General features: G+C 39.1%; 1 protein-coding gene across 8 annotated transcripts in view; it reads right to left on the reverse strand.

Annotated features, from left to right (window-relative positions):
* Nucleotides 1–3230: 3230 nt before the first annotated feature.
* The window catches only part of EVL (Enah/Vasp-like), a 360067-nt gene continuing 341062 nt past the window's right edge, over nucleotides 3231–22235 (reverse strand). For all 8 annotated transcript variants that reach the window (XM_053697469.1, XM_053697468.1, XM_053697467.1 and 5 more), the window contains one exon: nucleotides 3231–3853. In XM_053697469.1, the coding sequence (XP_053553444.1) occupies nucleotides 3816–3853 (38 nt within the window). In that variant the 3' untranslated portion in view covers nucleotides 3231–3815. The remainder of the gene's footprint in view (nucleotides 3854–22235) is intronic.

Here is a 22235-nt window from a genome sequence, read left to right on the forward strand (position 1 = left end):
TGGGCTTTCAAAAAAGAAGCTTCTATGGAACAGATTTGCAAGGTTGCAACTTGGTCCTCTTTGCATACTTTCCCCAAATTTTATAAATTTGATACTTGTGCCTCGGCTGAGGCTTCTTTTGGGAGGAAGGTTCTTCAAGCAGTGGTGCCTTCTGTTTAGGTCTACCTGTCTTGTCCCTCCCTAGTCCTCCATGTACTTTAGCTTGGGTATTGGTTCCCAACAGTAATTGAGGATGCCATGGACTCACCATATCTTAGGAAAGAAAACAAAATTTATGCTTACCTGATTCTAAGACAGTTTTTTTACTAAACCTCAGGCACCTCTGCACCTTGTGTTACTCCTTTTCTCCATTCTCCTTCGGTCGAATGACTGGGGTTTGTGGGAAGGGGAGGGATACTTAACAGCTTTGCTGTGGTGCTCTTTGCCTCCTCCTGTTGGCCAGGAGTGATATTCCCAACAGTAATTGAGGACGCCGTGGACTCACCATATCCGGAAAGAAAGAAATTTATCAGGCAAGCATATTTTTTTTTTTTAATGGCAAAGATTACATATAGGGCATTTGATTAGCTAAAGTTTACCATCACTTTAAAAAAGCACTCTTGTCTGGGATTATTTGGAGGCTGAATGAGGCAAGCCTGGATGAAGTGTCCCAATCCCCAACACTAAATACAAAGTGCTTTCAGCCTCCTCTGAGACATTTCTTCTTAAGAAAGGGGTGAGCGTTTGCTGCAAGGTGACATTGGTGATGTGTTTGGCTGAACTCATGTGCTGAGACTGTTCTGTATAGTCTCTCTGCAGACTTAAAGGGACAGTCTAGTCCAAAACAAGCTTTCATTATTCAGATAGGGCATGTAATTTTAAACAATTTTCCAATTTACTTCTATCACCAATTTTGTTTTGTTCTCTTGGTATTCTTAGTTGAAAGTTAAATCTAGGAGGTTCATATGCTAATTTCTAAGCCCTTGAAGGCTGCCTCTTAGCACAGGGCATTTTGACAGTTTTTCACCACTAGAGGGCGTTAATTCATGTGTTTCATATAGATAACTCAAATGCAAGTCTGTCAAAAGATCTGAAATAAAGGGGCTGTTTGCAGAGGCAAAGTTGGCAAAGGCTGCGTCTGAAGTTATCTTGACAGACAAGTCCTGGGTAATTTTAGCCAACATTGCCATTTGCTGATTGATGGTTGGAGCCAGCAGAGACAGGACTGGCATGGCTTGAGCCACTCCTGCAAGCTCCATAAGTTGTTTGCTCTGGCCTCTTTAACAGGATGGCCCCAATAGCAGGTTTAGCAGGAAACTGGGCAGATTGCATAGCAATAGACTGGAGACTCATATATATATATATATATATATATATATATATATATATATATATATATATATATACATACACATACAGTATATATAAACAACAATCCTTTTTATTTTGAGAAAGTTATGCAGGCAAATAGGAAGTAATGTCCTGAAATAGTTTAAATTGGAAAACAGGTACAAGTAAGAGTTAACAGAAGAAAACTGTACAAACCTCTATAGCTGATGTTCAGGTGCAAGTTCCAACAGACAAGAGTCAATAACTGAAAGGTCCACTTTAGGGCCAAGGACTGTAGTGCCCACTTCTGGGCCAAACCAAGGTGAGAACCCGCTTCTTGGCTAACCAAAGGTGAGTGCCCGCTTCTGAGCCAAGCAAAATAACAGAGTGCTTGCTTCTGAGCCAAGCAAAGGTGAGTTTCCACTTATGGGCCAAGTAAAGGTGAGTACCTGCTTCTTGGTCAAGAAAAAGAAGATAATGCTCGCTTCTGGGCCAAGCAAAGGTAAGTTCCTGCTTATGGGCCAAGCAAAGGTGACTGCCTGCTTCTGGGCCAAGAAATAGAAGCGAGTTTGTGGTTCTTGGCCAAACAAAGGGTTACCAGGATGCTGAATACAGGCTGCTGGCAGCAGCAGACAAATGCAGTGCTGGAGACAGGATAATGAAGTAGGTACAGCAGGCAATAAGGTACTGAAGCTGGAAACCGCAACAGGAAAGTCCAAGCAATAGTAGTAGGCGTGCCAAATGCAGAGACAAGGTCAGAAAAGTCCAAGGTTCAAAGGATAGCAGTAAATATCCAAACTTAAGCAATGTCACAGACAGGAAATCCTACAAACAGAAAGCAGGAACAAGCCAAGACTCTAATGCCAGAGCAAGGAGTTAAAACATAGGCTACTCAATATGTAGTCAGAGAGCACTTCCCTGATTGGCTAGCATCCAGAGGGGATGGAGCTGAGAGACACACTTACTGATGAAAATATTCTTCCACAAATGCCGGCACGTAAACATCCTCAAGTGGCACAAACAGAGCAAGCCAGTCTCTGAACCTGGAGTTATATTCCAGGCAGGGCACAGTGAGGAAAGCCACCAGTGAAGTCCCTGTCATCAAATTTGCAAATTTTGGCATGAACAAAGCTTATAGAATCCTGACAGTAGCTTATAGTTTTTCTACTCTGATGAACCTACAGCCTATTTTGTAGCAGACACACAATGTTTTCTCCATAGAACTTCTAACCATATGTCATATAACACCTTTTGTTTGGTTTTTATGTAAAAATACAAAAAGTGTTTCAATTTCCCTTTAAAAGGACATGGAAATGACTATAACATCTTTCATGTATTGTATTGATAAGCCTGAAGAAACAGGGTTTTTATCAGCCAAGAAAATGTAGGCCTTATTTCCATTGCTGTTGCAAATGTGTAAAGTGCTGGTAACAAGTATCTCCATTAAAGTCCATGCCGATGTTACCACTAGTTTACAGATTTTACAACAGCAATTAAAACTAGACCTCATTATTTCAATAGTTTTATGCATAATATATATTAATTATTTGCATCTACAGAACCTACAACAACCAGTTTTGATGCCAATAAGCCACCATTTTTAAAATGATGTCCACGATATGTGTACAATGTACTCTCTCCTGCTGCCCATGTCTGTCTAGGTTGAATTTTACAAATAAACCTGCGTTTTTTCAATTGGATCCGTTGTGCGGCCTCTCCTTTGTTTATTATTTTCTACCCCCGCCAAAAAATATGTTTGTAGATGACTATGAGCATGAACTGTGGAAGAGACTCCAGATCAAGTGTCATTCTATCTGATGATATGTTTTAGCACTTCTGTTAACACTTGTCATGTTTTATCTTTCCTTGGCATAACAATGTCACAATGACAAATGGTTTTGAAAGTAAAAGATCTTACCAGATTGGACAATAAACAATTTATTACCATTATGAATACAGTTACTGTGGTGCACTGACGTACCATTTTTATATTGTGATGAAAGTGGAAACGTAATTTGTCACCTTACATTTTGTAACATGTCTGTTTTTTTAAGTGATTCTGCAATAGAATTTGGTTGGCAAAAAAGGGTCTTAGCATTGCAGACTACCAGTAAAATTACTTTTGTATCCATTCTATTAAAGCAAATGTTCACATTTTCTTAAAACTACTGCTAAATGTAAAATAATACATTTAAATAAGCAAATATATTATACAAAAAAAGGCTGACAAATTATTGGTGTGCAATGTCAGATGAAGATCTAAAAAAAGAAAAAAAAATCCAGAAGATTTAAAATGTTTGTATATATTTTTTTTTTTCATGTTTAAGACTTTTGAATAAAAGCAAATCCAATGCAGCAAGCTTCAAAGTGTGCGGAGTCTGCAAGTAAAAATGAAAAGAGAGTGCAGGTATCTTCCTTTCGCTTATGTGACTTCCACAACACCCAAAGTTTCCCCAGTTCTTCAATAATTAACTGTACATTCCCAGACTGCAGGGTCTGTGCAATCATTATGTTGTACTGATTCTGCTCAGCTCTTGCCGGATAGCTGGAAGAAAAGACATATAAGGAGTGTGAGATATTCATACCATTTACATATGTTTTCATTCTCAGGGCAATAAAAAGCTGTGGGATGATATATAGACAAAATGAGTCCATTGGGCCGATTTATTAAAGTGTGAGCGGACATGATACGATGTAGCATATCATGTCTGCCGCACATCGATAAATGCCAACAGCATACGCTGTCGGCATTTATCATTGCACAAGCAGTTCTTGTGAACTGCTTGTGCAAAGCTGCCCCCTGCAGATTCGCAGCCTCAGAGCAGCGGTCTTTAGACTGCTACTTCCGGCGAGCCTGAAGGCTCGAGCGGAAACAGGGGCATCAAGCTCAATTCAGAGCTTGATAATTCGGCCCCCAATTATCTGATAAACTAATTTTAGACATGTGCAATTCGGTTCGGTTCGATTCGGAAATTCGGCAAATTCAGAGATTCGGATCGAACCGAATCTCCGAATTAAAATAGTGCCAAATCTACCGAATAAATCCGAATAACTTCGGATTTATTCAGATTTATTCGGTAGATTCGGATGGCCATGGATTACACTAGTATTTTACAGTATATTAGGTTATATCACTCTGCTATGGGTTACACCTAATGTACAGTACATAATACTAGTCTAATCCCACCTAACACTTACCGAAATTCTGAATTTCCGAACCGAACCGAATCCAGCCAACAAATCCGAACCAAATTTATTCGAATCCGAATGAATTCGAAACAAATCCGAACCGAATCGATTCAAATTTTTCCGAATTCGAATCGCTCCGAATCGAAATTCGAAAAAATCTGAATCGATCCGAACCAAACCAAACCAAATTTTTTCGCCATGCACATGTCTATAAACTATGGATATAATATCCCTAAATTGGTTAGATATGCATTTTACATAAAAATAGGAATAAGTAAGTTTTTCTACTCTGATGAACCTACAGCCTATTGTTTAGCAGGTTAGAACGGACACTCAATGTTTTCTCTGTTCTCCTCTATGGCACTTCCAACCATATGACATATAACACCTTTTGTTTTTTTTGTGTAAAAATAGCAATAAGTGTTTTAACCCCTTAAGGACCACAGCACTATTCCATTTTCTGACCGTTTGGGACCAAGGCTATTTTTACATTTTTGCGGTGTTTGTGTTTAGCTGTAATTTTCCTCTTATTCATTTACTGTACCCACACATATTATATACAGTTTTTCTAACCATTTAATTGTCTTTTTAAAGATACCATTATTTTCATTATATCTTATAATTTACTATATAAAAAAAGAGATAAAATATGAGGAAAAAAATGGAAAAAAACACACTTTTTCTAAATTTTACCCCCAAAATCTGTTACACATCTACAACCACCAAAAACACCCATGCTAAATAGTTTCTAAATTTTGTCCTGAGTTTAGAAATACCCAATGTTTACATGTTCTTTGCTTTTTTGCAAGTTATAGGGCAATAAATACAAGTAGCATTTTACTATTTCCAAACCACTTTTTTTCAAAATTAGCAATAGTTACATTGGAACACTGATATCTGTCTGGAATCCCTGAATATCTCTTGACATATATATATATTTTTTTTAGAAGACAACCCAAAGTATTGATCTAGGCCCATTTTGGTATATTTCATGCCACCATTTCATCGCCAAATGCGATCAAATAAAAAAAAACGTTAACTTTTTCACACATTTTTTCACAAACTTTAGGTTTCTCACTGAAATTATTTACAAACAGCTTGTGCAATTTTGGCACAAATGTTTGTAAATGCTTCTCTGGGATCCCCTTTGTTCAGAAATAGCAGACTTATATGGCTTTGGCGTTGCTTTTTGGTAATTAGAAGGCCGCTAAACGCTGCTGCGCACCACACCTGTATAATGCCCAGCAGAAAAGGGGATAATTAGAGAGCTTGTGGGGTTAATTTTAGCTTTAGTGTAGTGTAGTAGACAACCCAAAGTATTGATCTAGGCCCATTTTGGTATATTTCATGCCACCATTTCACCTCCAAATGCGATAAAAAAAAGTTAAATTTTTCACAATTTTAGGTTTCTTACTGAAATTATTTCCAAACAGCTTGTGCAATTATGGCACAAATGGCTTTGGCGTTGCTTTTTGGTATTTAGAAGGCCGCTAAATACCACTGCGCACCACACGCGTATTATGTCCAGCAGTGAAGAGGTTAATTAGGGAGCTTGTAGGGTTAATTTAAGCTTTAATGTAGTGTAGTAGACAACCCAAAGTATTGATCTAGACCCATGTTGTTATATTTCATGCCAACATTTCACCGTCAAATGCGATCAAATTTAAAAAAAAAGTTAACTTTTTCACAAACTTTTTCACAAACTTTAGGTTTCTCACTGAAATTATTTACAAACAGCTTGTGCAATTATGGCACAAATGGTTGTAAATGCTTCTTTGGGATCCCCTTTGTTCAGAAATAGCAGACATATATGGCTTTGGCGTTGCTTTTTGGCAATTAGAAGGCCACTAAATGCCGCTGCGCTCCACACTTGTATTTTGCCCAGCAGTGAAGGGTTAATTAGGTAGCTTGTAGGGAGCTTGCAGGGTTAATTTTAGCTTTAGCGTAGAGATCAGCCTCCAACCTGAAACATCCCACCCCCTGATCCCTCCCAAACAGCTCTCTTTCCTCCCCCATCCCACAATTGTCCCCGCCATCTTAAGTACTAGCAGAAAGTCTGCCAGTACTAAAATAAAAGTTTTTTTTGTTTTTTAAAAACATAATTCTGCTGTGTAGGATCCCCCCTTAGCCCCCAACCTCCCTGATCCCCCCCCCCCCCCCAAACAGCTCTCTAACCCTCCTCCTCTACCTTATTGTGCGCCATCTTGGGTACTGGCAGATGTCTGCCAGTACCCAGTTTGCCATAAAATATGGTATTATTTTAAAAAAATGTTTTTATTATAGACTTATTCAATATTTTCTGTAGTGTAGTGTGTCCCCTCTCAATATCCAACCACCCAGATCCCTTATCTGTAAATTCCCACCCTCCCCAGTCCTCTCTCCCACCTTATGAACATTTTTCATTGTCTCATAGTGTAGCGTTCCCTCCCGGCTCCCACCCACCAACGATCACGGCCATCGATGGCCGATGCAGAGAGGGCCACAGAGTGGCTCTCTCTGCATTGGACTGCTAGAAAATGTTATTGCAGGATGCCTCAATATTGAGGCATCACTGCAATAACAAGAAAGCGGCTGGAAGCGATCAGGACCGCTTCCACCGCTTTCAAACACCAACGACGTACAGGGTACGTCCTTGGTCGTGAAGGAAATTTTTTTGTAGGACGTACCCTGTACATCGTTGGTCCTTAAGGGGTTAAGGGAACATTCCAGTCAAAATAGAAATGCACATAGATGAATTACATCTTTGAATAGAAAAATATTTGCAGTATACATGTATTGGCAAAAATGCTTCTAGTAAAAGTTAGCACTGTTTTAGTGTTAACATTTTTCTCTGTACGTGCATGTGAAGCAGAGCTGGATATTCTCAGTGCACCAGCATTTTAAATAATGCAGCTGCTCAGAGCACCAGTGGGGGCTTGTGATTTCCCAGCGATCCTACTAAACATATTTGTCTGTATTGTCCAGGATTTAATATTATATGAGGTTCTCAATATTATGTAGTTTTGTTTTACAGTTTGAAGTTCAACAAACACACAAAAACAAGCTGTCTCATGTGGGTCCAGGTACCATTGATTGACTTACTGGATTTTTACATACTGGGACTATTCAATAGGGACTATAAAAGTTTAGGAATGTGCTTACCCTTCTGTATTTACATACTTTGCAGAATTAATTATTTTCTAATACATTGTATTAAACTGAAAGATTTGAAATACAGCAAAGTAAAACATAAGCACCTAGATTACGAGTCTTGCGTTAGCCTTAAAAAGCAGCGTTGAGAGGTCCCAATGCTGCTTTTTAACGCCCGCTGGTATTACGAGTCTTGAAATGACAGATGTACCACTCACTTTTTTGGCCAGACTCGAAAATACCGCAAATCCACTTATGTTAATTGCGTATCCTATTTTCAATGGGATTTGCCTAACGCCGGTATTATGAGTCTTCCAAAAAGTGAGCGGTAGACCTTCTCCTGTCAAGCCTGGTACCGCATTTTAAAGTCAGTAGTTAAGAGTTTTATCGGCTAACGCCGTAGTATAAAACTCTTAACTAAAGTGCTAAAAAGTACACTAACACCCATAAACTACCTATTAACCCCTAAACCGAGGCCCCCCACATCGCAAACACTAAAATAAAATATTTAACTCCTAATCTGCCGAACCGGACATCGCCGCCACTATAATAAATATATTAACCTCTAAACCGCCGCACTCCCGCATCGCAAACACTAGTTACATTTTATTAACCCCTAATCTGCCGTCCCTAACATCGCTGACACCTACCTACATTTATTAACCCCTAATCTGCCGCCCCCAACGTCGCCGTAACTATATTAAATGTATTAACCCCTAAATCTAAGTCTAACCCTAACCCTAACACCCCCCTAACTTAAATATAATTTAAATAAATATAAATAAAATAACTACAATTAACTAAATTATTCCTATTTAAAACTAAATTTCTTTCATGTAATTAGCAAGAGTCCATGAGCTAGTGACGTATGGGATATACATTCCTACCAGGAGGGGCAAAGTTTCCCAAACCTTAAAATGCCTATAAATACACCCCTCACCACACCCACAATTCAGTTTTACAAACTTTGCCTCCGATGGAGGTGGTGAAGTAAGTTTGTGCTAGATTCTACGTTGATATGCGCTCCGCAGCAAGTTGGAGCCCGGTTTTCCTCTCAGCGTGCAGTGAATGTCAGAGGGATGTGAGGAGAGTATTGCCTATTTGAATGCAGTGATCTCCTTCTACGGGGTCTATTTCATAGGTTCTCTGTTATCGGTCGTAGAGATTCATCTCTTACCTCCCTTTTCAGATCGACGATATACTCTTATATATACCATTACCTCTGCTGATTCTCGTTTCAGTACAGGTTTGGCTTTCTACAAACATGTAGATGAGTGTCCTGGGGTAAGTAAATCTTATTTTCTGTGACACTCTAAGCTATGGTTGGGCACTTTGTTTATAAAGTTCTAAATATATGTATTCAAACATTTATTTGCCTTGACTCAGAATGTTCAACATTCCTTATTTTTCAGACAGTCAGTTTCATATTTGGGATAAATGCATTTGTTTCAATCATTTTTTCTTACCTTAAAAAATTTGACTTTTTCCCTGTGGGCTGTTAGGCTCGCGGGGGCAGAAAATGCTTCATTTTATTGCGTCATTCTTGGCGCAGACTTTTTTGGCGCAAATTTTTTTTTCTGTTTCCGGCGTCATACGTGTCGCCGGAAGTTGCGTCATTTTTTGACGTTTTTTTGCGTCAAAAATGTCGGCGTTCCGGATGTGGCGTCATTTTTGGCGCCAAAAGCATTTAGGCGCCAAATAATGTGGGCGTCTTTTTTGGCGCTAAAAAATATGGGCGTCACTTTTGTCTCCACATTATTTAAGTCACATTATTTATTGCTTCTGGTTGCTAGAAGCTTGTTCACTGGCATTTTTTTCCCATTCCTGAAACTGTCATTTAAGGAATTTGATCAATTTTGCTTTATATGTTGTTTTTTTCTTTTACATATTGCAAGATGTTCCACGTTGCAACTGAGTCAGAAGATACTTCAGGAAAATCACTGCCCAGTGCTGGAGCTACCAAGCTAAGTGTATCTGCTATAAATTTTTGGTATCTGTTTCTCCAGCTGTTGTTTGTATTGCATGTCATGTCAAACTTAATGCAGATAAAATTTCCTTTAGTACTGTTACATTACCTGTTGCTGTTCCGTCAACATCTAATTTTCAGAGTGTTCCTGATAACATAAGAGATTTTATTTTTTAAATCCATTTAGAAGGCTATGTCTGTTATTTCTCCTTCTAGTATACATAAAAGTCTTTTAAAACTTCTCTTTTTTCAGATGAATTTTTAAATGAACATCATCATTCTGATACTGATAATGGTTCTTCTGGTTCAGAGGTTTCTGTCTCAGAGGTTGATGCTGATAAATCTTTGTATTTGTTCAAGATGGAATTTATTCGTTCTTTACTTAAAGAAGTATTATTTGCATTAGAAATAGAGGATTCTGGTCCTCTTGATACTAAATGTAAACGTTTAAATAAGGTTTTTAAATCTCCTGTAGTTATTCCAGAAGTGTTTTATCTCCCTGATGCTATTTCTGAAGTAATTTCCAGGGAATGGAATAATTTGGGTAATTTATTTACTCCTTCTAGACGTTTAAGCAATTATATCCTGTGCCATCTGACAGATTAGAGTTTTTTGGGACAAAAATCCCTAAGGTTATGGGGCTGTCTCTACTCCTGCTAATGTACTACTATTCCTACGGCAGATAGTACTTCATTTAAGGATCCTTTAGATAGGAAAATTGAATCCTTTCTAAGAAAAGCTTACTTATGTTCAGGTAATCTTCTTAGACCTGCTATATTTTTAGCGGATGTTGCTGCAGCTTCAACTTTTTGGTTAGAAGCTTTAGCGCAACAAGTAACAGATCATAATTTTATAGCATTATTATTATTCTATAACATGCTAATAATTTTATTGGTGATACCATCTTTTGATATCATTAGAGTTGATGTCAGGTATATGTCTCTAGCTATTTTAGCTAGAAAAGCTTTATGGATTAAACTTGGAATGCTGATATGTCTTCTAAGTCAACTTTGCTTTCCCTTTCTTTCCAGGGTAAATAATCATTTTCGTTCCTTTCCTCACAACAAGGAACAAAAGCCTGATCCTTCATCCTCAGGAGCGGTATCAGTTTGGAAACTATTTCCAGTTTGGAATATATCCAAGCCTTATAGAAACCTATAGCCAGCTCCTAAGTACCTATGAAGGTGCGGCCCTTATTCCAGCTCAGCTGGTATGGGGCAGATTACGTTTTCTTCAAAGAAATTTGGATCAATTCCGTTCTCAATCTCTGGTTTCAGAACATTGTTTCAGAAAGGTACAGAATTGGCTTCAAGTTAAGGCCTCCTGCTAAGAGATTTTTTTTTTCTTTCCCGTGTCCCAGTTAACACAGCAAAGGCTCAGCATTTCTGAAATGTGTTTCAGATCTAGAGTTGGCTGGAGTATTTATGCCAGTTCCAGTTCTGGAACAGGGGCTGGGGTTTTATTTTATCTCTTCATTGTACCAAAGAAGGTCAATTCCTTCAGACCAGTTCCGGATCTATCATTATTGAATCGTTATGTTAGGATACCAACATTCAAGATGGTTACTGTAGGACTATCCTGCCTTTTGTTTAGCAAGGGCATTATATGTCTACAATAGATTTACAGGATGTGTATCTGCATATTCCGATTCATCCAGATCACTTTTAGTGTCTGAGATTCTCTTTTTAGACAAGCATTACCAGTTTTTTGGCTCTACCGTTTGGCCTAGCCTCAGTTCCAAGAATTTTTTTCAAAGGTTCTCGGTGCCCTTCTTTCTGTAATCAGAGAACAGGGTTTTGGTATTTCCTTATTTGGACGATATCTTGGTACTTGTTCAGTCTTCTCATTTTCGAAGAATCTCATACGAATCGACTTGTGTTGTTTCTTCAAGTTCATGGTTGGAGGATCAATTTACCAATCAATTCATTGATTCCTCAGACAAGGGTAACCTTTTTAGGTTTCTAGATAGATTTAGTGTCTATGACTCTGTCCTTGTCAGACAAGAGAAGTTTTACATTGATATCAGCTTGTCAAAACCTTCAGTCACAATCATTCCCTTTGGTAGCCTTATGCATGGAAATGTTGGGTCTTAGGACTGCCGCATCAGATGCGATCTCCTTTGCTCGTTTTCACATGCGACCTCTTCAGCTCTGTATGCTGAACCAATGGTGCAGGGATTACTCAAAGATATCTCAATTAATATCTTTAAACCGATTTTACGACACTCTCTGACATGGTGGACAGATCACCATCGTTTAGTTCAGGGGGCTTCTTGTTCTTCCGACCTGGACTATAATCTCAACAGATGCAAGTCTTACAGGTTGGGGAGCTGTGTGGGGGTATCTGACGGCACAAGGGGTTTGGGAATCTCAGGAGGTGAGATTTCCGATCAATATTTTGGAACTCCATGCAATTTTCAGAGCTCTTCAGTCTTGGCCTCTTCTGAAGAGAGAGTTGTTCATTTGTTTTCAGATAGACAATGTCACAACTGTGGCATACATCAATCATCAAGGAGGGACTCACAGTCCTCTGGCTATGAAAGAAGTATCTCGAATTTTGGTTTGGGCGGAATCCAGCTCCTGTCTAATCTCTGCGGTTCATATCCCAGGTATGGACAATTGGAAAGCGGATTATCTCAGTCGCCAAACGTTGCATCCGGGCGAATGGTCTCTTCACCCAGAGGTATTTCTTCAGATTATTCAAATGTGGGAACTTCCAGAAATAGATCTGATGGCTTCTCATCTAAACAAGAAACTTCCCAGGTATCTGTCCAGATCCCAGGATCCTCAGGCGGAGGCAGTGGATGCATTATCACTTCCTTGGAAGTATCATCCTGCCTATATCTTTCCGCCTCTAGTTCTTCTTCCAAGAGTAATCTCCAAGATTCTGAAGGAATGCTCGTTTGTTCTGCTGGTAGCTCCGGCATGGCCTCACAGGTTTTGGTATGCGGATCTTGTCCGGATGGCCTCTTGCCAACCGTGGACTCTTCCGTTAAGACCAGACCTTCTGTCTCAAGGTCCTTTTTTCCATCAGGATCTGAAATCCTTAAATTTAAAGGTATGGAGATTGAACGCTTGATTCTTGGTCAAAGAGGTTTCTCTGACTCTGTGATTAATACTATGTTTCAGGCTCGTAAATCTGTATCCAGAGAGATATATTATAGAGTCTGGAAGACTTATATTTCTTGGTGTCTTTCTCATAATTTTTCTTGGCATTCTTTTAGAATACCGAGAATATTACAGTTTCTTCAGGATGGTTTAGATAAGGGTTTGTCCGCAAGTTCCTTGAAAGGACAAATCTCTGCTCTTTCTGTTCTTTTTCACAGAAAGATTGCTATTCTTCCTGATATTCATTGTTTTGTACAAGCTTTGGTTCGTATAAAGCCTGTCATTAAGTCAATTTCTCCTCCTTGGAGTTTGAATTTGGTTCTGGGGGCTCTTCAAGCTCCTCCATTTGAACCTATGCATTCATTGGACATTAAATTACTTTCTTGGAAAGTTTTGTTCCTTTTGGCCATCTCTTCTGCCAGAAGAGTTTCTGAATTATCTGCTCTTTCTTGTGAGTCTCCTTTTCTGATTTTTCATCAGGATAAGGCGGTGTTGCGAACTTCTTTTGAATTTTTACCTAAGTTGTGAATTCCAACAACATTAGTAGAGACATTGTGGTTCCTTCATTATGTCCTAATCCTAAGAATTCTAAGGAGAAATCGTTGCATTCTTTGGATATTGTTAGAGCTTTGAAATATTATGTTGAAGCTACTAAGTCTTTCCGAAAGACTTCTAGTTTATTTGTTATCTTTTCCGGTTCTAGAAAGGCCAGAAAACTTCTGCCATTTCTTTGGCATCTTGGTTGAAATCTTTAATTCATCTTGCCTATGTTGAGTCGGGTAAAACTCCGCCTCAGAGGATTACAGCTCATTCTACTAGGTCAGTTTCTACTTCCTGGGCGTTTAGGAATGAAGCTTCGGTTGATCAGATTTGCAAAGCGGCAACTTGGTCCTCTTTGCATACTTTTACCAAATTCTACCATTTTGATGTATTTTCTTCTTCTGAAGCAGTTTTTGGTAGAAAAGTACTTCAGGCAGCGGTTTCAGTTTGAATCTTCTGCTTATGTTTTTCATTAAACTTTATTTTGGGTGTGGATTATTTTCAGCAGGAATTGGCTGTCTTTATTTTATCCCTCCCTCTCTAGTGACTCTTGTGTGGAAAGATCCACATCTTGGGTAGTCATTATCCCATACGTCACTAGCTCATGGACTCTTGCTAATTACATGAAAGAAAACATAATTTATGTAAGAACTTACCTGATAAATTCATTTCTTTCATATTAGCAAGAGTCCATGAGGCCCGCCCTTTTTTGTGGTGGTTATGATTTTTTTGTATAAAGCACAATTATTCCAATTCCTTATTTTATATGCTTTCGCACTTTTTTCTTATCACCCCACTTTTTGGCTATTCGTTAAACTGAATTGTGGGTGTGGTGAGGGGTGTATTTATAGGCATTTTAAGGTTTGGGAAACTTTGCCCCTCCTGGTAGGAATGTATATCCCATACGTCACTAGCTCATGGACTCTTGCTAATATGAAAGAAATGAATTTATCAGGTAAGTTCTTACATAAATTATGTTACTTACCTGTAAAATAAACCCTAAGCTAGCTACAATATAACTAATAATTACATTGTATCTATCTTAGGGTTTATTTTTATTTTACAGGCAACTTTGTATTTATTTTAACTAGGTACAATATTTATTAAATAGTTATTAACTATTTAATAGCTACCTAGTTAAAATAGAGACAAATTTACCTGTAAAATAAAACCTAACCTAATTTACAATTACACCTAACACTACACTATAATTAAATTAATTCCCTAAATTAACTACAAATAAATACAATTAAATACAATTATCTAAAGTACAAACCCCCCCCCACAAAATTACAGAAAATAATAAAATAATTACAAGTTTTTTAAACTAATTACACCTAATCTAATCCCCTTAATAAAATAAAAAAGCTCCCAAAATAAAAAAAGCCTTACCCTATACTAAATTTCAAATAGCCCTTAAAAGGGCCTTTTGCGGGGCATTGCCCCAAAGTAATCAGCTCTTTTACCTGTAAAAAAAGTACAATACCCCCCCCAACATTAAAACCTACCACCCACACACCCAACCCTACTCTAAAACCCACCCAATCTACCCTTAATAAAACCTAACACTAACCCCTTGAAGATCACCCTACCTTGAGAAGTCTTCACCCAGCCGGGCCGAAGTCCTCAACGAAGCCAGGCGAAGTGGTCCTCCAGATGGACAGAAGTCTTCATCCAAGCCGGGCAGAAGAGGCCCTCCAGACGGGCAGAAGTCTTCATCCAGACGGCATCTTCTATCTTCATCCATCCGGCGCGGAGCGGGTCCATCTTCAAGAGATCTGACGCGGAGCATCCTCTTCATCCGGAGTCTTCTTACTAAATGACGGTACCTTTAAGTGATGTCATCCAAGATGGCGTCCCTTCAATTCCGATTGGCGGATAGAATTCTATCAGCCAATAGGAATTAAGGTATAAAAAATCCTATTGGCTAATGCAATCAGCCAATAGGATTGAACTTCAATCCTATTGGCTGATTAGAACAGCCAATAGGATTGAGGTCACATTCTATTGGCTGTTCCAATCAGCCTATATGATTGAAGTTCAATCCTATTGGCTGATTGCATCAGCCAATAGGATTTTTTATACCTTAATTCCGATTGGCTGATAGAATTCTCACTTAAAAGTACCGTCATTTAGTAAGAAGACTCTGGATGAAGAGGATGCTCCGTGTCGGATGTCTTGAAGATGGACCCGCTCCGCGCCAGATGGATGAAAATAGAAGATGCCGTCTGGATGAAGACTTCTGCCCGTCTGGAGGACCTCTTCTTCCCGGCTTGGATGAAGACTTCTGCCCGTCTGGAGGACCACTTCGCCCGGCTTCGTTGAGGACTTCGGCCCAGTTGGGTGAAGACTTCTCAAGGTAGGGTGATCTTCAAGGGGTTAGTGTTAGGTTTTATTAAGGGAGGATTGGGTGGGTTTTAGAGTAGGGTTGGGTGTGTGGGTGGTGGTTTTTAATGTTGGGGGAGGTATTGTACTTTTTTTTTTACAGGTAAAAGAGCTGAAAGGCCCTTTTAAGGACAATTTGTAATTTAGTACAGGGTAGGGCTTTTTATTATTTTTTATTTTTTTTTATTTTTTTTATTAGGGGGATTAGATTAGGTGTAATTAGTTTAAAAAACTTGTAATTGTTTTATTATTTTCTGTAATTTAGTGTTTTTTTTCGTACTTTAGATAATTGTATTTAATTGTAGTTAATTTAGGGAATTCATTTAATTATAGTGTAGTGTTAGGTGTAATTATAACTTAGGTTAGGTTTTATTTTATGGGTAAATTTGTCTTTATTTTAACTAGGTAGCTATTAAATAGTTAATAACTATTTAATAAATATTGTACCTAGTTAAAATAAATACAAAGTTGCCTGTAAAATAAAAATAAATCCTAAGGTAGCTACAATGTAACTATTAGTTATATTGTAGCTAGCTTAGGGTTTATTTTATAGGTATTTAGTTTTAAATAGGAATAATTTAGTTAATTGTAGTAATTTTATTTAGATTTATTTAAATTATATTTAAGTTAGGGGGGTGTTAGGGTTAGACTTAGATTTAGGGGTTAATAACTTTATTATAGTGGCGGCGACGTTGGGGGTGGCAGATTAGGGGTTAATAAGTGTAGGTAGGTGGCGGCGACATTGGGGGCGGCAGAGTAGGGGTTAATAAATATAATGTAGGTGTCCGCGATGTTGGGGGCAGCAGATTAGGGGTTCATAAGTATAATGTAGGTGGCGACGGTGTCCAGAGCGGCAGATTAGGGGTTCATAAGTATAATGTAGGTGGCGGTGGTGTCCGGAGTAGCAGATTAGGGGTTAATAATATAATGCAGGTGTCGGCGATGTCGGGGGCGGCAGATTAGGGGTGTTTAGACTCGGGGTTCATGTTAGGGTGTTAGGTGTAGACATAAATTTATTTTCCCCATAGGAATCAATGGGGCTGCGTTAGGAGCTTTACGCTGCTTTTTTGCAGGTCTTAGTTTTTTTTTCAGCCAGCTCTGCCCCATTGATTCCTATGGGGAAATTGTGCACAAGCACGTTTAGCCAGCTCACCGCTAACGTAAGCAGCGTTGGTATTGAGGTGAGATGTGGAGCTAAATTTTGCTCTCCGCTCACTTTTCTGCGGCTAACGCCGGGTTTCTAAAAACCCGTAATACCAGTGCTGTCTGTAGGTGAGCGGTGAGCATAAACTGCTCGTTAGCACCACACAGCCTTACCGACAAAACTCGTAATCTAGCCATTTGATAGAGCAAGTTATTTGTCAAATAAGAACATGCACCATAATGTATGAAATTGAACACAAAATGTTGTTGGCAGCAATTTAAAACTTTGAGAAAATAGTAAAACTTTGCAACCACAGCAAAAAATGTAATAGCTCACAGTTAAGAGTGTACATTTTTCAGTGTGTGGTTGCAAAATTTTATATCAATATTTCTAACGTTTGCCATGGAGCTGATTGCAAATGGTAAGCTGAGGGAGGCTGCATTGGGAAACAAGATGATACCTTATATACTGATATATCCTTAATTTGTTTCTATTTTTTTTTTTTTTTAGCCCTTAAAGGGACAGTACAGTAAAATAAAATAAACTTAAAGGGACAGGAAAACCCAAAATTTTCTTTCATGATTTGGATAGAACATACAATTTTAAACAACTTTCCAATTTACTTCTATTATCAATTTTGAAAGTTTCGTTAGTATCACACTCACGGTCACCCACAGACATAATCACAATACACACTGACAAACTCATACACAGACATAGACATAGACAGTCATACAAGCACAGACATACAGGGATAGAGACACACAGACACAGACATACCGGGATGGAAACATACACACACAGACTTACAGGGATGTAAACACACACACACACAGAGACTTACAGGGATGTAAACACACACACACACAGAGACTTACAGGGATGTAAACACACACACACACAGACACTTACAGGGATGTAAACACACACAGACACACAGACTTACAGGGATGAAAACACACACACACAGACTTACAGGGATGTAGACACACACATAGACTTACAGGGATGTAAAAACACACACAGACTCACAGAGATGAAAAAAAAACACACACACAGACAGGGATGTAAACACCCACACACAAACTTACACACACAGGCTTACAGGGATGTAAACACACACACAGAGACTTACATGGATGTAAACACACACACACAGAAGTATAGGGATGTAAACACACACACACACAGACTAACACACACATCTACCTTAATAAATACACACTGACAAACTCATACACAGAAATAGACTGTCATATACACACACAGACATACGGGAATGTAAACACACTCACACAGACTAACATGCTCACACCTAACTTAACACATAACACATACACACTGGCAAACTCATACACAGACATAGACAGTCATACACACACAGAGATACAGGAATGTAAACACACAGACTTACATGCTTACACCTACCGTAACACATACACACTGACAAACTCATACACAGATATAGACAGTCATATACACACAGACTTACACGCTTACACCTACCGTAACACATAACACATACACACTGACAAACTCATACACAGACATAGACAGACATACACACACAGACTTACACGCTTACACCTACCGTAACACATACACACTGACAAACTCATACACAGACATAGACAGTCATACACACACAGACTTACAGGCTTACACCTACCGTAACACATACACACTGACAAACTCATACATAGACATAGACAGTCATACACACACACAGACATACAGGAATGTAAACACACACAGACCAACACGCTCACACCTACTTTAATACTGTCATACACACACAGACATACAGAGATGTAAACACAGACTTACAGAGATGTAAACACACACACAGACATACAGGAATGTAAACACACACACAAACAGACTAACACGCTCACACCTACCTTAACACATAACTCATACACACTGACAAACTCATGCACAGACTATGAGGCCCATTTATCAAGCTCCGTATGGAGCTTGAGGGCCCGTGTTTATGGCGAGTCTTCAGACTCGCCAGAAACAGCAGTTATGAAGCAGCGGTCTAAAGACTTGATCGGGTCGAATTGTGGCGATTCCTGTCCGCCTCATCAGAGCAGGAGGTGTCAAATATCCCGATCGTATCCCATCAGGATGATTGCTGTCTGCCTCAGAGGCGGCGGATGAATTAAGGAGCAGCGGTCTTAAGACTGCTGCTTCTTAACTTGTGTTTCCGGCGACCCTGAAGGCTCCCGCGGAAACTTCTAACATGAGTGTACATTTTTCAGTATGTGGTTACACCATTTTATAACAATTTTTCACACGTTTGCCTTGGAGCTGATTGCAAATGATATGCTGAGGGGGGCTGCAACGGGAAACAAGAGGGTACCTTTTATATTGACATTGCCTTAATTTGCTTCTAAAGTTTTCATTGAACCCTAAAAGTGACAGTAAAGTAAAAAATAAATAATAGTAAACTTAAATGGATATAATAGAGCATGACATTTTAAATTACTTTCCAATTTACTTCTATTATTAAATTTGAAACTTTCCTAAGTATCACACCAACCCACAGATATTTTCATAATACACACTGACAAACTCATACACAGACATTGACAGTCATACACACAGAGATACAGGTATGTAAACACACACAGATAAACACACAGAATTATGGGAATATAAACACACACACAGACTAACATGCTCACACCTACCTTAATACATAACACACACACACACACACTGACAAACTCAAACACAGACTAACACGCTCACACCTACCTTAATACATAACACACACATACACACACACACACTGACAAACTCAAACACAGACTAACACGCTCACACCTACCTTACTACATAACACACACACACTGACAAACTCAAACACAGACTAACACGCTCACACCTACCTTACTACATAGCACACACACACTGACAAACTCAAACACAGACTAACAAGCTCACACCTACCTTACTACATAGCACACACACACTGACAAACTCAAACACAGACTAACACGCTAACACCTACCTTACTACATAACACACACACACTGACAAACTCAAACACAGACTAACATGCTCACACCTACCTTACTACATAACACACACACACTGACAAACTCAAACACAGACTAACACGCTCACACCTACCTTACTACATAACACACACACACTGACAAACTTAAACACAGACTAACACTCTCACACCTACCTTACTACATAACACACACACACACTGACAAACTCAAACACAGACTAACACGCTCACATCTACCTTACTACATAACACACACACACTGACAAACTCAAACACAGACTAACATGCTCACACCTACCTTACTACATAACACACACACACACTGACAAACTCAAACACAGACTAACATGCTCACACCTACCTTACTACATAACACACACACACTGACAAACTTAAACACAGACTAACACGCTCACACCTACCTTACTACATAACACACACACACACACTGACAAACTCAAACACAGACTAACACGCTCACACCTACCTTACTACATAGCACACACACACTGACAAACTCAAACACAGACTAACACGCTCACACCTACCTTACTACATAGCACACACACACTGACAAACTCAAACACAGACTAACACGCTCACACCTACCTTACTACATAACACACACTGACAAACTCAAACACAGACTAACACGCTCACACCTACCTTACTACATAGCACACACACACTGACCAACTCAAACACAGACTAACACGCTCACACCTACCTTACTACATAACACACACACACTGACCAACTCAAACACAGACTAACACGCTCACACCTACCTATCTACATAACACACACACACACTGACAAACTCAAACACAGACTAACACGCTCACACCTACCTTACTACATAGCACACACACACTGACCAACTCAAACACAGACATAGGGGCTGATTTATCATGGCCCGAATGGGGCCAAATACCCCTGTTTAGGCTCTCTGGAAACAGGAGTTAAGAAGCAGAGGTCTTAAGACTGCTGCTCCTTAACTCGTCCGCCAGCTTTGAGGCTGCGGACATCAATCTGCCTGATCGCATATGATCGGGATGATTGACACCCCTTGCTAGTGGCCGCGAATCTGCAGGGGGGCGGCATTGCAAAAGCAGTTCACCAGAACTGCTTGTGCAATGATAAATGCCGACAGAGTATGCTGTCTGCATTCAGCGATGTCTGGCGGACATGATACGCTACAGTGTATCATGTCCGCCAGACAATAATAATTCGGCCCCATAGACTGTGATACAGATACTCACACAATCACAGTTATACACAGCCATACACTGACTCACAAACACACACACAAACATACACACACAAACATACTCTCACACTTATACAAAGACAGATAGAAACACACAAGCATAGACCCACTATCACACACACTGTAACATACAAAAAAACACACTCCTAAACTGAAACACATTTACACACATACATATTGACAAACAAAGCCTAATTACTAATTATACATGATTGTCTGAATCAAGATTACTAACGTGCGCCATTATTTTTTTAACCAATTATAAGATACATAGATGTAAATAGGTTGACAATATGTGCCATACAAAAATGTATAATTTTATATTTATACACATTTAAATACATATATATTTATATCTATCTATCTCTACCTATTTATTTATTGATATATATATATATATACAGTGGGGCAAAAAAGTATTTAGTCAGCCACCAATTGTGCAAGTTCTCCCACTTTAGAAGATGAGAGAGGCCTGTAATTTTCATCATAGGTATACCTCAACTATGAGAGACAAAATGTGGAAACAAATCCAGACAATCACATTGTCTGATTTGGAAAGAATTTATTTGCAAATTATGGTGGAAAATAAGTATTTGGTCAATATCAAAAGTTCATCTCAATACTTTGATATATATCCTTTGTTGGCAATGACAGAGGTCAAACGTTTACTGTAAGTCTTCACAAGGTTGTCACACACTGTTGCTGGTATGTTGGCCCATTCCTGCATGCAGATCTCCTCTATAGCAGTGATGTTTTGGGGCTGTCGCTGGGCAACACGGACTTTCAACTCCCTCTATAGGTTTTCTATGGAGTTGAGATCTGGAGACTGGCTAGGCCACTCCAGAACCTTGAAATGCTTCTTACGAAGCTACTCCTTCGTTGCCCGGGCGGTGTGTTTGGGATCATTGTCATGCTGAAAGACCCAGCCACGTTTCATCTTCAATGCCCTTGCTGATGGAAGGAGGTTTGCACTCAAAATCTCACAATACATGGCCCCATTCATTCTTTCATGTACACGAATCAGTCGTCCTGTTCCCTTTGCAGAGAAACAGCCCCAAAGCATGATGTTGCCACCCCCATGCTTCACAGTAGGTATGGTGTTCTTTGGTTGCAACTCAGCATTCTCTCTCCTCCAAACACGACGAGTTGTGTTTCTACCAAACAGTTCA

The sequence above is a fragment of the Bombina bombina genome, chromosome 1 (genome assembly GCF_027579735.1).
Source record: "Bombina bombina isolate aBomBom1 chromosome 1, aBomBom1.pri, whole genome shotgun sequence".
In the NCBI taxonomy this organism is placed as follows: domain Eukaryota; kingdom Metazoa; phylum Chordata; class Amphibia; order Anura; family Bombinatoridae; genus Bombina; species Bombina bombina.